A 17,488-nucleotide genomic window follows, 5' to 3' on the forward strand; every position below is an offset into this window, starting at 1 on the left:
AAATATGACATTTACATAAGTATTCAGGACCCTTTACTCAGTACTTTGTTGAAGAACCTTTGGCAGAGATTACAGCCTTGAGTCTTCTTGGGTATGAAATTACAAGCTTGGCACACCTGTGTCATGACGTTGGACTCTGAGTACAGGGAGGACAGTTGACCCCCTCCCCCCTTGCACCATCCCCCAACCTACCCTCCCCCACCCAGTCCCTGTGTGAAGGAGTTGTAAAAACTCTAAGAGGAGAGTCTCTGGCCACATGGCCCATAGAGAGACACAAATTCTTCCAACTCACAGAATTGGGGAGCCAAGCGACATTTGTGTTCTGGAGAAGGTATGGAAGATTGGTGAAGAATCCAGCTACGAACTGGCCCGCTTGGTACAATTTTGTGATACTCAGAAGAGACAATATAGCCATTTTACCATAAAACGGTTTATATAATAGCCTCAGCCTTGAGACTTACACCAAATGGTTGTATAGAATGTATTAATAAGGATAAAGCTATTTGTAATACATTGAGATGCTATGTACTGATGTTAATGTGATAGAATTATATTTCTGTACCAAGCTTAACCTGTTAGGGCTAGGGGGCAGTATTGACACGGCTGGATAAAAAACATACCCGATTTAATCTGGTTACCACTCCTACCCAGTAACTAGAATATGCATATACTTATTACATATGGATAGAAAACACCCTAAATTTTCTAAAACTGTTTGAATGGTGTCTGTGAGTATAACAGAACTCAAATGGCAGGTCAAAAGCTCAGAGATTCCTTTACAGGAAGTGGCCTGTCTGACCATTTCTTGAACTTCTTTTCCATCTCTATCTTTTACTAAGGATCTCTGCTCTAACGTGACACTTCCCACGTCTTCCATAGGCTCTCAGAGCCCGGGAAAAAACAGAATGTCGTCATTCCAGCCCCAGGCTGAAACACATTATCGCCTTTCTCAAGTGGCCGATCAAGGGACTCTGGGCTTATGCGCGTGACCCGACCGCCCCCGCCTTTGTGATTTTTTTCCTCTGTTTGCCGAAAAGGAGATTCCCTGTCGGAATATTATCGCTTTTCTACGAGAAAAATGGCGTAAAAATTGATTTTAAACAGCGGTTGACATGCTTCGAAGTACGGTAATGGAATATTTAGAATTTTATTGTCACGAATTGCGCCATGCGCGCGACACTTCTTTACCATTTCGGATAGTGTCTGGAACGCACGAACAAAACGCCGCTATTCGGATATAACGATGGATTATTTTGGACCAAACCAACATTTGTTATTGAAGTAGACGTCCTGGGAGTGCATTCTGACGAAGACAACACAAGGTAATCAAACTTTTATAATAGTAAATATGATTATGGTGAGTGAGTGCTAAACTTTAGCTGTCTTCTGGGTTTTGGTGACATTATATGCTGGCTTGAAAAATGGGTGTCTGATTATTTCTGGCTTGGTACTCTGCTGACATAATCTAATGTTTTGCTTTCGTTGTAAAGCCTTTTTGAAATCGGACAGTGTGGTTAGATTAACGAGAGTCTTGTCTTTAAATAGCTGTAAAATAGTCATATGTTTGAGAAATTGAAGTAATAGGATTTTTAAGGTTTTGAAAATCGCGCCACAGGCTTCAAGTGGCTGTTACGTAGGTGGGACGAATTCGTCCCGCCTAGCCTAGAGAGGTTAACCTCTTACATCTAGACGTTCCGCTAGCGGAACACCTGCTCCAATATCCAATGATAGGCGTGGCGCGAATTACAAATTCCTCAAAAATACGAAAACTTCAATTTTTCAAACATATGACTATTTCACAGCATTTTAAAGACAAGACTCTCCTTTATCTAACCACACTGTCCGATTTCAAAAAGGCTTTACAGCGAAAGCAAAACATTAGATTATGTCAGCAGAGTACCAAGCCAGAAATAATCAGACACCCATTTTTCAAGCTAGCATTTAATGTCACAAAAACCCAGAAGACAGCTAAATGCAGCACTAACCTTTGATGATCTTCATCAGATGACACACCTAGGACATTATGTTATACAGTACATGCATGTTTTGTTCAATCAAGTTCATATTTATATCAAAAAACTGCTTTTTACATTAGCATGTGACGTTCAGAACTAGCATACCCCCCGCAAACTTCTGGGGAATTTGCTAACAATTTACTAAATTACTCACGATAAACGTTCACAAAAAGCATAACAATTATTTTAAGAATTATAGATACAGAACTCCTCTATGCACTCGATATGTCCGATTTTAAAATAGCTTTTTGGTGAAAGCACATTTTGCAATATTCTAAGTACATAGCCCAGCCATCACGGGCTAGCTATTTAGACACCCGGCAAGTTTAGCACTCACCAATATCAGATTTACTATTATAAAAGTTTGATTACCTTTTGTTGTCTTCGTCAGAATGCACTCCCAGGACTGCTACTTCAATAACAAATGTTGGTTTGGTCCAAAATAATCCATCGTTATATCCGAATAGCGGCATTTTGTTCGTGCGTCCCAGACACTATCCGAAATGGTAAATCAGGGTCGCGCGCATGGCGCAATTCGTGACAAAAAAAAATCTAAATATTCCATTACCGTACTTCGAAGCATGTCAACCGCTGTTTAAAATCCATTTTTATGCCATTTTTCTCGTAAAAAAGCGATAATATTTCGACCGGGAATGTCCATTTAGCTAAACAGAGGAAAGAAAACAAAGCTTTCGGTCGACGCGGGCACGAGCCTGAGTCTCACAGTACTGTAACCAGCCACTACCCAACGCGCTACTTTGTTTCAGCCAGAGCCTGCAAAGCCACGATTCAGCGTTTTGCCGCCTTCTGAGAGCCTATGGCAGCCGTAGGAAGTGTCACGGGACAGCTAAGATCCTCACTCTTCAATAAACAGAGACAAGAAGAACGACACCTTGTCAGACAGGCCACTTCCTGCATGAAATCTTCTCAGGTTTTTGCCTGCCATATGAGTTCTGTTATACTCACAGACACCATTCAAACAGTTTTAGAAACTTTAGGGTATTTTCTATCCAAAGCCAATAATTATATGCATATTCTAGTTACTGGGCAGGAGTAGTAACCAGATTAAATCGGGTACGTTTTTTATCCAGCCGTGAAAATACTGCCCCCTAGCCATAACAGGTTAACTCAGTCATCGGCACGCCCCCAGGGACACAGACGGGACCAGGCGTCATGTTCTATGTTCACTATAAAACCCCCCCTGACTTACTAGTCTAAGAGACCCGGCCTCCACTCCATTGCGAGTTGGCCAATAGGTTTGACCATCCAAGTACTCTACTGAAAGTGAACTATACCACGTGGTTAACTTTTAGACTATTGATACCGACAGAATAAGAACAAGTCTTTGATATTAATTATTAGTCTGCAGCTAAGTAAATTATATCATTGAACGCGAAGACCAACGAAACATCCATTCTATGACGACATTAATGAAGGTCGCTTTGAAAGATCCATTCTAACCGAGAGAGAGAGAGAGAGAGAGAGAGAGAGAACGCGGACAAAACTCTCCAACCGAACGACGCTCCAACAAGGATCCCGACGACACACTGAGCGTAAATATATATTGATTGCAATTGTTCCCGAATGAGTGAGCGTTCAATTGTCAATTGTTAATATTAATGAACTCTGTGTACCTTCTCAGCTGCCCTTTATGACCCATTGTTCAACAAGACACCAGCCATGCCTGTTTAGACCACTAGGCCACATTACCCTACCAATTCTTTGTGATGATAATTACTGTATGTATACTTTCTGTGAATTCCTTAGTTTAGTAAATAAATGATTTTAAGACAATTGATGTATGGATGATTTTAGTAAAGACTGGGTTCGTGCAGATACAACAATTTACGACGTTTGGAATGAGACTGGACGCGAGGTAAAATACACCATTTAAACCAGAAGATAATCGGCCTATACTATACTATAATAGAATATAATGTATAATGTTATAATATAGGAAAGTTATATTAGGAAAATTATAACTTTGTAATCTGAATATTTTCCTTGGTGCCCCGATCTCCTAGTTAATTACAATTAAACGATTAATCAGTTTAATCGCGTGATAATAATTACAGGGAGTTAATTGATAAACATGTCTTCAGTTTAATGGTACCCCAAAGAGACGACACCTGTATTTCGGGAGTTTCTCCCATTCATCTCTGCAGATCCTCTCAAGCTCTCTCAGGTTGGATGGGGAGCGTTGGTGCACAGCTATTTTCAGGTCTCTCCAGAGATGTTTTATCGGGTTCAAGTCCGGGCTCTGGCTGGGCCACTCAAGGACATTCAGAGACTTGTCGCGAATCCACTCCTGCGTTGTCTTGGCTGTGTGCTTAGGGTCGTTGTCCTGTTGGAAGGTGAACCTTTGCTCCAGTCTGAGGTCCTGAGCACTCTGGAGCAGCTTTTCATCAAAGATCTCTCTGTACTTTGCTCCGTTCATCTTTGCCTCGGTCCTGACTAGTCTCCCAGTCCCTGCTGCTGAAAAACATCCCAACAGCAGAATGCTGCCACCACCTTGCTTCACCGTAGGAATGGTACCAGGTTTCCTCAAGACGTGAAGCTTGGCATTCAGGCCAAATAGTTCAATTCTGGTTTCATCAGACCAGAGAATCTTGTTTCTCATGGTCTGAGAGTCTTTAAGTGCCTTTTGGCAAACTCCAAGCAGGCTGTCATGTGCCTTTTATTAAGGAGTGGCTTCCGTCTGGCCATTCTACCATAAAGGCCTGATTGGTGGAGTGCTGCAGAGATGGCTGTCCTTCTGGAAGGTTCTCCCATCTCCACAGAGGTACTCTAGAGATCTGTCAGAGTGATCCATTGGGTTCTTGGTCACCTCCCTGATCAAGGCCATTCTCCCCCGATTGCTCAGTTTGGTCGGGCAGCCAGCTCTAGGAAGAGTCTTGGTAGTTCCAAACTTCTTCTATTTAAGAATGATGGAGGCCACTGTGTTCTTGGGGACCTTCAATGCTGCAGAAATATTTGGGTACCCTTCCCCAGATCTGTGCCTCAATATAATCCTGTCTCGGAGCTCTACGGACAATTCCTTAGACCTCATGGCTTGGTTTTTGCTCTGACATGCACTGTCAACTGTAGGACCTTATATAGACAGGTGTGTGTCTTTCCAAATCATGTCCAATCAATTGAATGTACTACAGGTGGACTCCAATCAAGTTTTAGAAACATCTCAAGGATGCTTAATGGAAACAGGATGCACATGAGCTCAATTTCAAGTCTCATAGCAAAAGGTCTAAATACTTTTTTTGGGGAGGGGGGATAAATTTGCAAAAATTTCTAAGAACCTATTTTTGCTTTGTCATTATGGGTTATTGTTTGTAGATTGCTGAGGAAATAGTTTTATTTAATACATTTTAGAATAAAAGTCAAGAGGTCTGAATACTTTCCGAAGCACCGTACATGCACCCCTTGAACTCTGAATTCAAGGTAAAGGAAGAGAGGTGGAGGGGCTCACCGCGGGTGTCCGTCAATGTGGCACCGCAATGTCACTGGTGCAGAGCTCTCAATCTCGGCCTCCGTGGCTGGCTCCTTCAGGGTCACACCCCCACTTTCCAACCCTGTTAAGGGGGGGGGAGAGCATGACAGAGAGAGAGAGCATGACAGAGAGAGAGAGAGAGAGAGAGAGAGAGCATGACAGAGACAGAGAGAGCATGACAGACAGAGAGAGAGAGAGAGAGCGAGCATGACAGAGAGAGAGCATGACAGAGAGCATGAGAGAGAGAGAATGACAGAGAGAGAGAGCATGACAGAGAGAGAGAGCATGACAGAGAGCATGACAGAATGACAGAGAGAATGACAGAGCATGACAGAGAGAGAGAGCATGACAGAGAGAGAGAGAGAGCATGACAGAGAGAAAGAGAGAGAGAGAGAGCATGACACAGAGAGAGAGAGAGAACATGACAGAGAGAGAGAGAGAGAGCGCATGACAGAGAGAGAGAGAGAGAGAGAGTGCATGACAGAGAGAGAGAGAGAGAGAGCGCAGCAAAGAGGGAGAAAGAATGAGGGGGGAAGAGGGAGAAAGAGCAGAGAGAGAAGAGAGAGAGAGGATGAGAGGGACAGGAGGAAAATTGAGTTAAGTGGTATTCTTATGCTGTGTCTCTTCTCATGAAACACACTGTAAAACAGTATCCAGGCTAACTGTGATGTTAATGGTAGCAGCCACATCCTCCTTTGCAGTTTTGACCCAATTCCAATGTATAAGGAAAATTCAACAAAAATAGCACATATCTGTCATTATATCAGATTAATCCACCATACTGGCATGTATCTATGATGTATGATGAAATGAGACTGGCAGATTCTAGTGAAGCATAGCTAAACTTCGCTCACAGCTCTTTTTTTATTTAACCTTCATCTAACCAGGGGAGTCAGTAAAGATTGACAGCATGAAGCAGTGAGGATCTCCCTCACGGATCCATTCCCACTGAAGTGTAACCAATTGATTTTCATAATGATAGCACTTATTAGTCTTTGATTCTCCCCTGCTGTGTTGTGTGACAGACTGCTTCCCAATGGGAACAGGGTTCTGGTCAAAAGTAGTGCACTATATAGGGAAAATAGGATGCCATTTGGGATGCAACCTCTATATTGGCACTAACTGAGCGTGTAGGCTAATCGTTTTTCATATAATGTTATATAAAGTAATACGTGCCTTTATATTTGTCATGCGTAAATGTATGCATTTGATGTAATGAGGATGAGATTACTGGCCACATCCATTTAGCCAGAGTGCCTGTTTGTTTGGTTTGTTGGGGCTGCGTGGATTTCTAATCGTGTGTGTGTGTGTTAGTAGCGAGGCTCAAGTCACGCCCACCTGAGAATACAGCACTGTTAAGCTTTCATTTGGCTGTGTTGGCAAAATGGATAATCTATTTGTCAACTATTTGTAATTTCACAGACTGCTTTCAAAATAGAAACTGACAATATTCATACAACTACTTGAGCAAAACACATTTTATCTTGGACTTTACTATCGGGAGAAGTGCGAAACAATGTCTTAAAAGGATGGGGGCATCGTCAGAAATCATAGACAAGGAACTAAAAGGTTTTGACCCATGTGTTTATCAAAGTTAATAAACCAAATGGGGATTAAACGCACAGACAAGGCAACTAGATGAAAAGAAAGAAGAGAAAACGATATACCTACAGTAAGTGTTCCCCTTCGTTGGATAGAAAATGTTTGATCATGATTAGACGTTTTGTAAACATGGGATCATCAACTAGATTCAGCAGCAGGCCAATTCTTTCTTAAGTGGATGGTCGGGGGGCAGGAACATAATTACAAATCACTTGCAGACTGCAATTTGACCCCAAGAATCACAAATAGATATAAGATTTGACCAAAACATAATCATTTCAAACCGTGCTTACAGTTGAAGTTGGAAGTTTACATACACTTTAGCCAAATACATTTAATCTCAGTTATTCACAATTCCTGACATTTAATCCTGATGTCTTGAGATGTTGCTTCAATATATCCACATAATTTTCCTCCCTCATGATGCCATCTATTTTGTGAAGTGCACCAGTCCCTCCTGCAGCAAAGCACCCCCACAACATGATGCTGCCACCCCCGTGCTTCATGGGGGGATGGTGTTCTTCGGCTTGCAAGCCTCCCCCTTTCTCCTCCAAACATAACAATGGTCATTATGGCCAAACAGTTCTATTTTTGTTTCATCAGACCAGAGGACATTTCTCCAAAAAGTACAATCTTTGTCCCCATGTGCAGTTGCAAACCGTAGTCTGGCTTTTTTATGGCTTTTTTTGGAGCAGTGGCTTCTTCCTTGCTGAGCGGCCTTTCAGGTTATGTCAATATAGGACTTGTTTTACTGTGGATATAGATATCTTTGTACCTGTTTCCTCCAGCATCTTCACAAGGTCCTTTGCTGTTGTTCTGGGATTGATTTGCACTTTTCGCACCAAAGTACGTTCATCTCTAGGAGACAGAACGCGTCTCCTTCCTGAATGGTATGACGGCTGCGTGGTCCCATGGTGTTTATACTTGCGTACTATTGTTTGTACAGATGAACGTGGTACCTTCAGGTGTTTGGAAATTGCTCCCAAGGATGAACCAGACTTGTGGAGGTCTACAATTTTTTTTCTGAGGTCTTGGCTGATTTCTTTTGATTTTCCCATGATGTCAAGCAAAGAGGCACTGAGTTTGAAGGTAGGCCTTGAAATACATCCACAGGTACACCTCCAATTGACTCAAATTATGTCAATTAGCTAATCAGAAGCGTCTAATGCCATTACATAATTTTCGGGAAATTTCCAAGCTGTTTAAAGGCAGAGTCAACTTAGTGTATGTAAACTTCTGACCCACTGGAATTGTGATACAATGAATTATAAGTGAAATAATCTGTCTGTAAACAATTGTTGAAAAAATGACTTGTGTCATGCACAAAGTAGATGTCTTAACCGACTTGCCAAAACTATAGTTTGTGAAAAAGACATTTGTGGAGTGGTTGAAAAACGAGTTTTAATGACTCCAACCTAAATGTATGTAAACTTCTGACTTCAACTGTACATCTACCTGTTTTTTCTATGCGCAATCTCTAATAGTAAGGAAGTCTTGAGGTTCTGCTTGCCTGAGTTAGAATACTTCATGATAACCTGCAGACCATTCTATGTACTAAAAGGTTATTCTATTTTTCGTAGCTGTCTATTTACCACCACAAACTGATACTGACACTAGGACTGCACTCAAAGAGCTGTATAGGGCCAAAAGCAAATAAGAAAATACTCATCCAGAGGTGGCGCTCCTAGTGGCAGGTGATTTTAATGCAGGGAAACTGAAATCCATTTTACGTAATTTCTACCAGCATTTCACCTGTGAAACAAACTAGAGGTGACAAAACTCTATATCACCTTTACTACACACACACAGAGAAAAACATACAAAGCTCTCCCTCACCCTCCCTTTGGCAAATCTGACCATAACTCTATCCTCCGAATTCCTGCTGACAAGCAAAAACTCAAACAGGAAGTAATAGCTCAGATGAATTGGATGCTAAACTACAAGACTGTTTCGCTAGCACAGACTGGAATATGTTCCGGGATTCATCCGATGGCATTGCGGAGTTTACCACATCATCCACCAGCTTCATTAATAAGTACATTGATGACGATGTCGTCTCCACAGTGACCGTACGTACATATCCCAACCAGAAGCCATGGATTACAGGCAACATCCGCACTGAGCTAGTGTGACGACCCTCCCACTCTGTCTGCCGAATTCTTTCTCTTAGCTCTTGTTTTCCTTAATAGGATGTAATTGGGCGGAGCCGGGAGGGTCGTCAGAGAAATGGGACACACCTGGGCTCAGGTGTGTCCCAGGATAAATGCACCTCTTCCCCATTCATTGGAGAGACTCTCCATGCAGACACACTTACAGATTTTGGTTGTGGCATTTTTGTGGATGTTTTGTTTGTTTGTGATGGCACCTTTCAACACCCCTCATTGTCATATTATACACGCAACCACTCACACTACTGACTACACACACCATTGTTAATTGTATTTACTTTACTTCAGTTAATAAATATATTTTGTTATTCTTTATCTCCACGTTGTCTCCCTTTTGTTACGAACTTCGAGCCGGTTCGTGACAAGTGGGGGCTCATCCGGGATAATAAGGTTGGTTCCTAGACATTTTGGCATATAGCATTTTGTTGAATTATAAAGGACTAATACAAGTGTAATTTGGCTGTGTGTTGTGTTTGGGAGAAAATGTGGAGTTAATATTGAATTCTGTAGCTGCTTTGTTTGGATCTTTTGTTATAGTTTTTGAGTTTGGTAGGCCCAGTATTGGTTGCCTTTGTTTGTTTTTGGTAAACTTGCCACTGAGGTGGATAGTTGTGTGCTGCGTTGGAGAGAGTACATTGTTAGTTTCCAGGCCCCTGACCAGCCTGGAAACTCTTGCTCTACTCGCTGTTGGGACATCGGTCTGAGGAAGTGAGTACAATCGGCTGTGTACCTCAGTGGGGGAATTGGATAGGGTAGTGAAACTTGCTACCCGGAGCTATAGCCTTTTTCCCCTGTTAGGCTTAGCGACGTGTTTCATTTTGGAATACGTTGGGCATGGTTATTTTGTTTGTTATTTTTGTGTGGTGTCTGTGGACTGAGCAGTTGTCTCGGGGGCACATCCGTGGCTTGGGGGAATCTGCCAGTGTGCTGGGAGGTTTATTTCCTTGCCAGCGGGCTACAGTGCGTAATTACCCACTGCAAATCTGCATGAAGACTAGGGTTGAGTTACTGTAGGTTTTGGGGAAGCTCCATATATATATCTCATCTCTCTTCTGTGGTGCCCAGTGTGATTGTCACTTCTCTTGTGGTCCGGTCTGGTGTGTTCAGCAGAGGGGAAGAGTAAGATAAAAAAAATGTTTTACTTCTGACTACGAGTTCATTCGCTTTCCATCAGAGGAACTGTTAGAATTATGTACTAAAGAACAGCTGTTGAAGATTGCTGAACACTACAAGGTTGAAATTAGTGATAAACGTCAAAAATTATATTAGGTTCATATTGAAGGCCAATTTGATGGAAAGTGGTATTCTTGAAGTTACCACTGGGGCAGCCTCTGCTGAGGACTTGCCGTTTCCCCGTAAAGTTACAATGGCCGCTCCATCTGTTAGTCCTTGTAGTCTTTTTTTTTTTAACAACAGAAAGAACTGCTTCTGTTACAGCTAGAGCATGATCGTGAGAAGCTAGAGCATGACCGTGTAAAATATGAAAAGGAATTGGCATTTAAACAGGATTTAGAGCGTGCTGATCGGGTAAAGTATGAAAAGGAATTGGAATTTAAACAGGGTTTGGAGCATGCTGATCTGTTAAAGTATGAAAAGGAATTGGAATTTAAACAGGATTTGGAGCGTGCTAAAATCAAGAGCGGCTAGAGCTGGTTAGGGAAGGAAAGCTCTCAGGGGAGAGTTTGCTCTGGGAAGGTGACCCAGATTTACCTCGGGGTCGTTCCTCTTTTGGTCGTGCCCTGGACACATTTGATATCGTTGGGAACTTACGGTTGTTCCCTAAATTTAATGAGGAGGACCCTGAGACATTCTTTTTGTTATATGAGCGTGTTGCTGACGCTAGGAGTTGGCCTGACTCTGACTGCACTTTACTGTTGCAGTGTGTTGACTGGTAAAGCGCAGGAAGCATATTCAGCTCTTAGTGTATCTGACAGTGTCAGTTATGATAAGGTTAAAATGGCTGTGTTACAGATTTATGAACTGGGCCCTGAGGCTTACCGCCAACGATTTAGAACTTTAAAAAGGGATAATAAACAGACTTATGCTGAGTTTGCGCGAGAGTTATCTTCACAGTTTAATCGCTGGTCTTCCGCCTCTGCAGTTATGAATTTCCAAGGGCTGTGTGATCTGATTATGCTAGAGCAATTTTAGGACACAGTCCCTGATCATATAGCCACGTACATTAACTAACGAAAAGTAAAGACTACCGCTGAAGCTGCGGTTTTGGCAGACGAGTATGTTTTGACTCACAAAAGTTTCTTTGCAGAGCTCCGTATTCGGAGTGAGTGGGGGCGTTTGGAGAAATTTGGGCCTCGCTCACCGAGATACTTTGGTTCACGGGCAGAGTTTCATTCAACTAGGGTTGAGCCTGACTCCCGTGGTAAAGCTGACTTTGGTCAAGAGTGTCACTACTGTCAAGGTTCAGGTCATTGGAAAAACGAATGTCCGGTTCTCAGGTCTAGGGGTAAATTCAGTACGTGTGCTTACGTTAAATCTAAGCCTACGGCGTTAGATGTGCCTGTTCCACATCAGTTCACTCCTGACACATTGTCTCATGCCCAGGGTCATGTGAAAGTCCATATTGACCCAGACTATTTACCTTTCATTACAGAGGGTTTTGTGTCTATATTAGGAAGTAAGGACCTAGTGCCAGTGAAGATCCTGAGAGACACAGGTGCCTCTGAATCGTTTGTGTTGGAGTCTGTGTTACCCTTCTCTGCTGAGACTGACTCAGGGAATAGTGTTCTAATTAGGGGAATAGGTTTGAACACTCTGACAATCCCATTGCATAAACTGATGTTGGATTGTGGACTGGTGAAAGGTGAGGTTGTTGTGGGGGTGCGTCCTTCGTTGCCTATTGAGGGTATCGACGTTATCCTTGGGAATAACTTGGCTGGGGAGCGTGTATGGCCTGTCGTTTTTCCATCTCTAGTGGTTTCCGCTAAGCCGTCATTTGTAGGGATTCCTGATGAGAGTGCGCAGATTTTCCCAGAGGTGTTCTCTGCGTGTGCAGTGACACGTTCTATGAGCCGTGGCAACCTGGTCACTGCGCCGGCTATACCACAAAGAAATCTGTCACTACTTTCCCTGTTATCCCGTTATCTGTACCCCGCTCCGATCTAATCAGGGCGCAACGAGCTGACGCCACATTAGAAGAGTTGCGTGACCAAATTGTGCCTATGGAACAGTTGGGAGATGTGGCCCATGGCTATTTTCTCCAAGAGGATGTCCTGACCTGTTCACCGGACGTGCTTGTTGCACCCTCGACAACTACTATGATTATTATTATTTGACCATGCTGGTCATTTATGAACATTTTAACATCTTGACCATGTTCTGTTATAATATCCACCCGGCACAGCCAGAAGAGGACTGGCCACCCCTCATAGCCTGGTTCCTCTCTAGGTTTCTTCCTAGGTTTTGGCCTTTCTAGGGAGTTTTTCCTAGGGAGTTTTTCCTAGCCACCGCACTTCTTTCACATGCATTGCTTGCTGTTTGGGGTTTTAGGCTGGGTTTCTGTACAGCACTTTGAGATATCAGCTGATGTACGAAGGGCTATATAAATACATTTGATTTGATTTGAGTTGATGAGAAAGTGGGTGTCTCATGGTAGTTGTTTTCTGGGGGAGGCGATTAGTCAGGTTGTTGTACCAGTTAAGCTTCGTGAGTTGGTTTTGACAACTTCCCACAACAACGTTGCTGGACATATGGGTGTGAGGAAAACCTACAATCGCATATTAAGACATTTTTTGGGGCCTAGGTTAAAGAGGGATGTTTCTGAGTTCATCAAAACTTGTCACACCTGTCAATTAACTGGTAAACCTAATCAAGCTATTAAGCCGGTACCACTGTGTCCTATTCCTGTACTCGGCCAACCTTTTGAGTATCTGATTATTGACTGTGTTGGTCCTCTGCCTCGTTCTAAAAAGGGTAGTAGTTACCTGTTCACTGTGATGTGTCAGACCACTAGGTTTCCTGCTGCCTATCCTCTCCGGTCTATCACGACTAAGTCTGTGCTAAAAGCTTTGACTCAGTTTCTCTCACTGTTTGGAATCCCTAAGGTCATTCAGAGTGATCAATGATCTAATTTCACCTCTAATCTGTTTGGTCAGGTTCTCCAACAGCTCCATATTAAACACAATTTGTCTAGCGCCTATCGCGCGCAAAGTCAACGAGCACTGGAACGTTTCCATCAAACACTTAAGTCTTTGTTGAGAGCTTATTGTACTGAGATGGATAAGGATTGGGAGGAGGGGTTGCCTTGGTTACTGTTAGCCGCTAGGGAGGTTTCACAGGAGAGTACGGGGTTCAGTCCAAATTACCTTGTGTTTGGACATAGGGTACTTCTATCTGTTCTCCAGGATGACTGGAAGTCTCCCGAGCCACCTCAGTCCCTGTTATCTTATGTGTGTGATTTCCGGCGGCGCCTGTACGCCACTGGTGAAATGGCTAAAGAGAAGCTATCATCTTCACAGGAGAGGATGAAAGGCATATTTGATCGGCGAACTGAGCGTCGTCACTTTAGTCCAGGTGACCAGGTTCTTGCTCTGCTGCCAATTGTTGGATCTCCTTTTCAAGCCAAGTTTCAAGGTCCATATACGGTTGTGCACCAGTGCACTGAGCAAAACTATCTAGTTGCCACTCCAGAACGGAGAAAAGCACACCAACTGTGCCATGTAAATTTGTTAAAACCCTATTATGCACGTTCCTCTGAGGCTGAACAGCTGGAGTCTACAGAAGATGGTAAACCTGTTCTTTTGGCCGATACCGTTATTTTGCTGGGTTCTTGTCACGCTAGGTCCATGTATGAGGAGGAAGATGTTCCTGGTCCCGACGATTGCATACTGCAGGGTAGATTGAAAAATTCAGAGACACTGGATATTTTAGATAGCCTTCTCGCTCATCTACCTGTTGGTTAGCGGAAAGAGATGGTTGGTCTGATTCTGAGATTTCCAGGTTTGTTTTCTGATACCCTACACGTACAAATTCAATAGAACACGATCTTGACGTTGGCGATACTGACACCATTCGTCAGCGGTTCTATAGAGTTTCTTCAGAGAAAGGTACATGCTGGAGAGTGAGATAGCAGAGCAGTTGGGCTTCTCCCTGTATCTTGGTCAGTAAACCAGGTGGGACAAACAGATTTTGTCACTAAGCCAGATTTATTTCCGGTACCTCAGATGGAGGACTGTATTGATCAAGTCGGCGCAGCTAAGTTTGTGAGCAAATTTGACCTGTTAAAGGGCTATTGGCAGGTGCCACTGACGAGTAGGGCACGTGAAATCTCTGCCTTTATTACACACTCTGGTCTGTACTCATATTCGGTTATGAGTTTTGGCCTGCGTAATGCACCTGCCACTTTTCAGCGACTTATGAACAGGGTTGTCTCCGGTCTGGCCGAGTGCGCTGTTTATCTGGACGATGTAGTGATATATGCAGATACTTGGGAGGAACATCTGTCCCGTATTCAAGCCTTGTTCGACCGCCTAGCTGCGGGTCGCCTCACGATCAATCTGGCTAAATGTGAGTTTGCTCAGGCGACCGTTACATGCCACTGACATGAAAGGTGGTTGGGCAGGGTGAAGTGCGTCCTGTTCGGGCTAAGGTGGTAGCTGTTGATGCTTTTCCACCACCAACTACTAAAAAAGAACTGATGCGTTTCTTGGGAATGATTGGTTATTACCATAGTTTTTGTAGGAACTTCTCTACTGTGGTCGCTCCCTTGACAGATTTGCTGAAAGCTAAGGCTGTTTACGTATGGTCTTGTCGTTGTCAACAGGCTTTTGAAGACGCAAAGAGGTTGCTTACCTCAACTCCGGTGCTGGCTGCTCCTTGCGTGGATTTGTCATTTACCTTGCAGGTGGATGCTAGTCATGTGGGGGAAGGTGCAGTTTTGCTGCAAGCAGATGTGTCTGGTGTTGAGAGGCCTGTTAGTTTTTTCCTCAAAAAGTTTAACCATTATCAGTTGAACTACTCGGTCATTTAAAAAGAAGCGCTAGCACTCATATGGGCGCTACAACACTTCGAGGTCTATGTCGGGTCGGGAGTAGTACCTATTGTGGTCTACACCGACCATAACCCTCTCACCTTTTGGAGGTCCATGATGTGTCCTAATCAGAGGATAATGAGATGGTGTTTATTTTTACAAGCATTCCATCTCGATGTGCGGCACATCTGCGGGACTGATAATGTTGTTGCTGGCGCGCTCTCTCGTGCGCCATGTTCCTGAATGTCCACGTGACTGACCACTGTTAGTTAGTGTTTGGTATTGTCCTGTTCTGTCGCTCCTGTCTGTTCCCTTCTGGTCTCGTTTTCTTCTTCCTCTTAAAGGTTGCTTCCTATTCGCAAAGGTTGCTGAGGTCTGGGGAGGACGAGGTTGGCTGGGGAAAATGGACGCAAAGGCTGGGTCAACTTGTTTTTGTGACTGGTATGGTGTTCCGGGGTCCTTGTTGCCCCCGGGGGGGGGGGGGGGGGGGGGGTGACGACGACCCTCCCACTCTGTCTGCCGAATTTTCTCTTTGCTCTTGTTTTCCTTAATAGGATGTCGGTGGGCGGAGCCGGGAGGGTCGTCAGAGAAATGGGACACACCTGGGCTCGGGTGTGTCCCAGGATAAATGCACCTCTTCCCCATTCATTTGAGAGACTCTCTCCATGCAGACACACTTACAGATTTTGGTTGTGGCATTTTTGTGGATGTTTTGTTTGTGTTTGCGTTGGCACCTTTCATCACCCCTCATTATCATATGTATACACGCAACCACTCACAATATTGACTACTGATTACACACACCATTGTTAATTGTATTTACTTCACTTCAGTTAATAAATATATTTTGTTATTCTTTATCTCCACGTTGTCTCCCTTTTGTTACGAACTTCGAGCCGGTTCGTGACAGATAGTCTAACACCCCGGTTCTATTCCAATTCACATACCATCCCAATAGATCCACCGATAACGCAATCTCTATTGCACTCCACTGCCCTCTACCACCTGGACAAGAGGAACACTCATGTGAGAATGCTGTTCATTGACTACAGCTCAGCAGCGTTCAACACCATAGTGCCCTCCAAGTTCATCACTAAGCTAAGGACCCTACCATCCAGGACCTCTATACCTGGTGGTGTCAGACAAAGGCCCTAAAAATTGTCAAAGACTTCAGCCACCCAAGTCATAGACTGTTCTCTCTGCTACTGCAAGGCAAGCAGTTCTAAATCGTTAGTTAAATAGTTAACCAAAAAGCTACCTGGGCTATCTGCATTGACCTTTTTTGCAATCACTTTTTTGACTCATCACATACGCTGCTACTGTTTATTATCTATCCTGTTGTCTAGTTACTTTATTCCTAGTATATGTACATATCTACCTCAATTACCTCGTACCTCTGCATATCGATTTGGTACTGGTACCCTGTGTATATAGCCAAGTTATTGTTACTCATTGTAACTTGTATTATTATTATTTTCTATTATGTCTCTATTTTCTGTCTCTCTGCATTGTTGGGAAGAGCCTGTAAGTAAGCATTTCACTGAAGGTCTACACCTGTTGTTTTTGAAGCATTTGATTGAATTAGCTAACTGTGACAGAGCATGCTCTAGTGCTACAACTCTGTGTGTGTCTTTGTGTGTGTGTGTGTGTTTGCAGTATGTCTGATGGACTTAGGGATGCTGATTGGCTATGGCTTTCAGTCAAGTCCTCTACTGTTATGAGTGGGTGAGGATGGGGCTCTCACTATGACCTGGGGCCAGACACAGACAGACCTGTCATTAGGGGTGCTGAGAAGGAGGGATGAGGCAAACCTTCCAACCAAGAGGAAACAGTGAGTCACAAACGGAGAGAGGAGAGGTGAAAGTTACAACACCACACAGTCCATAAATACTCATCCATATGGCTGTCATGCCTTGTCAGTTTGCTTGGTAATATGACAGAACATCCTCCACCTGCCACCTTCCCTCGATAAAATACATCCGTTACTACAGACAGATATTATCTGACTTTTAAACTCTATTGACAATGAATGCTCAACCAAGACAGGAACCAGAGCGATGAAAAGGGGGGAAAAGAGGAGAAACCTGGCAACCACAACCCATTAGGAGCAACAAGGCTTATAAAAGCTAGGAGTCAGGCAGAACGCCAGGTCTGCATCGCTAGTGTTAATAACAGAGATGAATGCTAGGACATTGTTAGGACAGAGGCTTAGGGCTATTCACGCCTTGGCGCA

The 17,488-nt window shown here is 43.5% G+C and overlaps 1 protein-coding gene across 1 annotated transcript in view; it reads right to left on the reverse strand.

The window, feature by feature from the left end:
• ptk7b (protein tyrosine kinase 7b) overlaps positions 1 to 17,488 on the reverse strand; it is a 214,491-nt gene that overhangs the window by 64,030 nt on the left and 132,973 nt on the right. The window contains exon 3 of the mRNA XM_045700655.2: positions 5,479 to 5,581. Coding sequence (XP_045556611.1) covers positions 5,479 to 5,581 — 103 coding nt within the window. The remainder of the gene's footprint in view (positions 1 to 5,478; positions 5,582 to 17,488) is intronic.

The sequence above is a fragment of the Salmo salar genome, chromosome 18, assembly GCF_965601325.2.
Source record: "Salmo salar chromosome 18, fSalSal1, whole genome shotgun sequence".
Classification (NCBI taxonomy): Eukaryota; Metazoa; Chordata; class Actinopteri; order Salmoniformes; family Salmonidae; genus Salmo; species Salmo salar.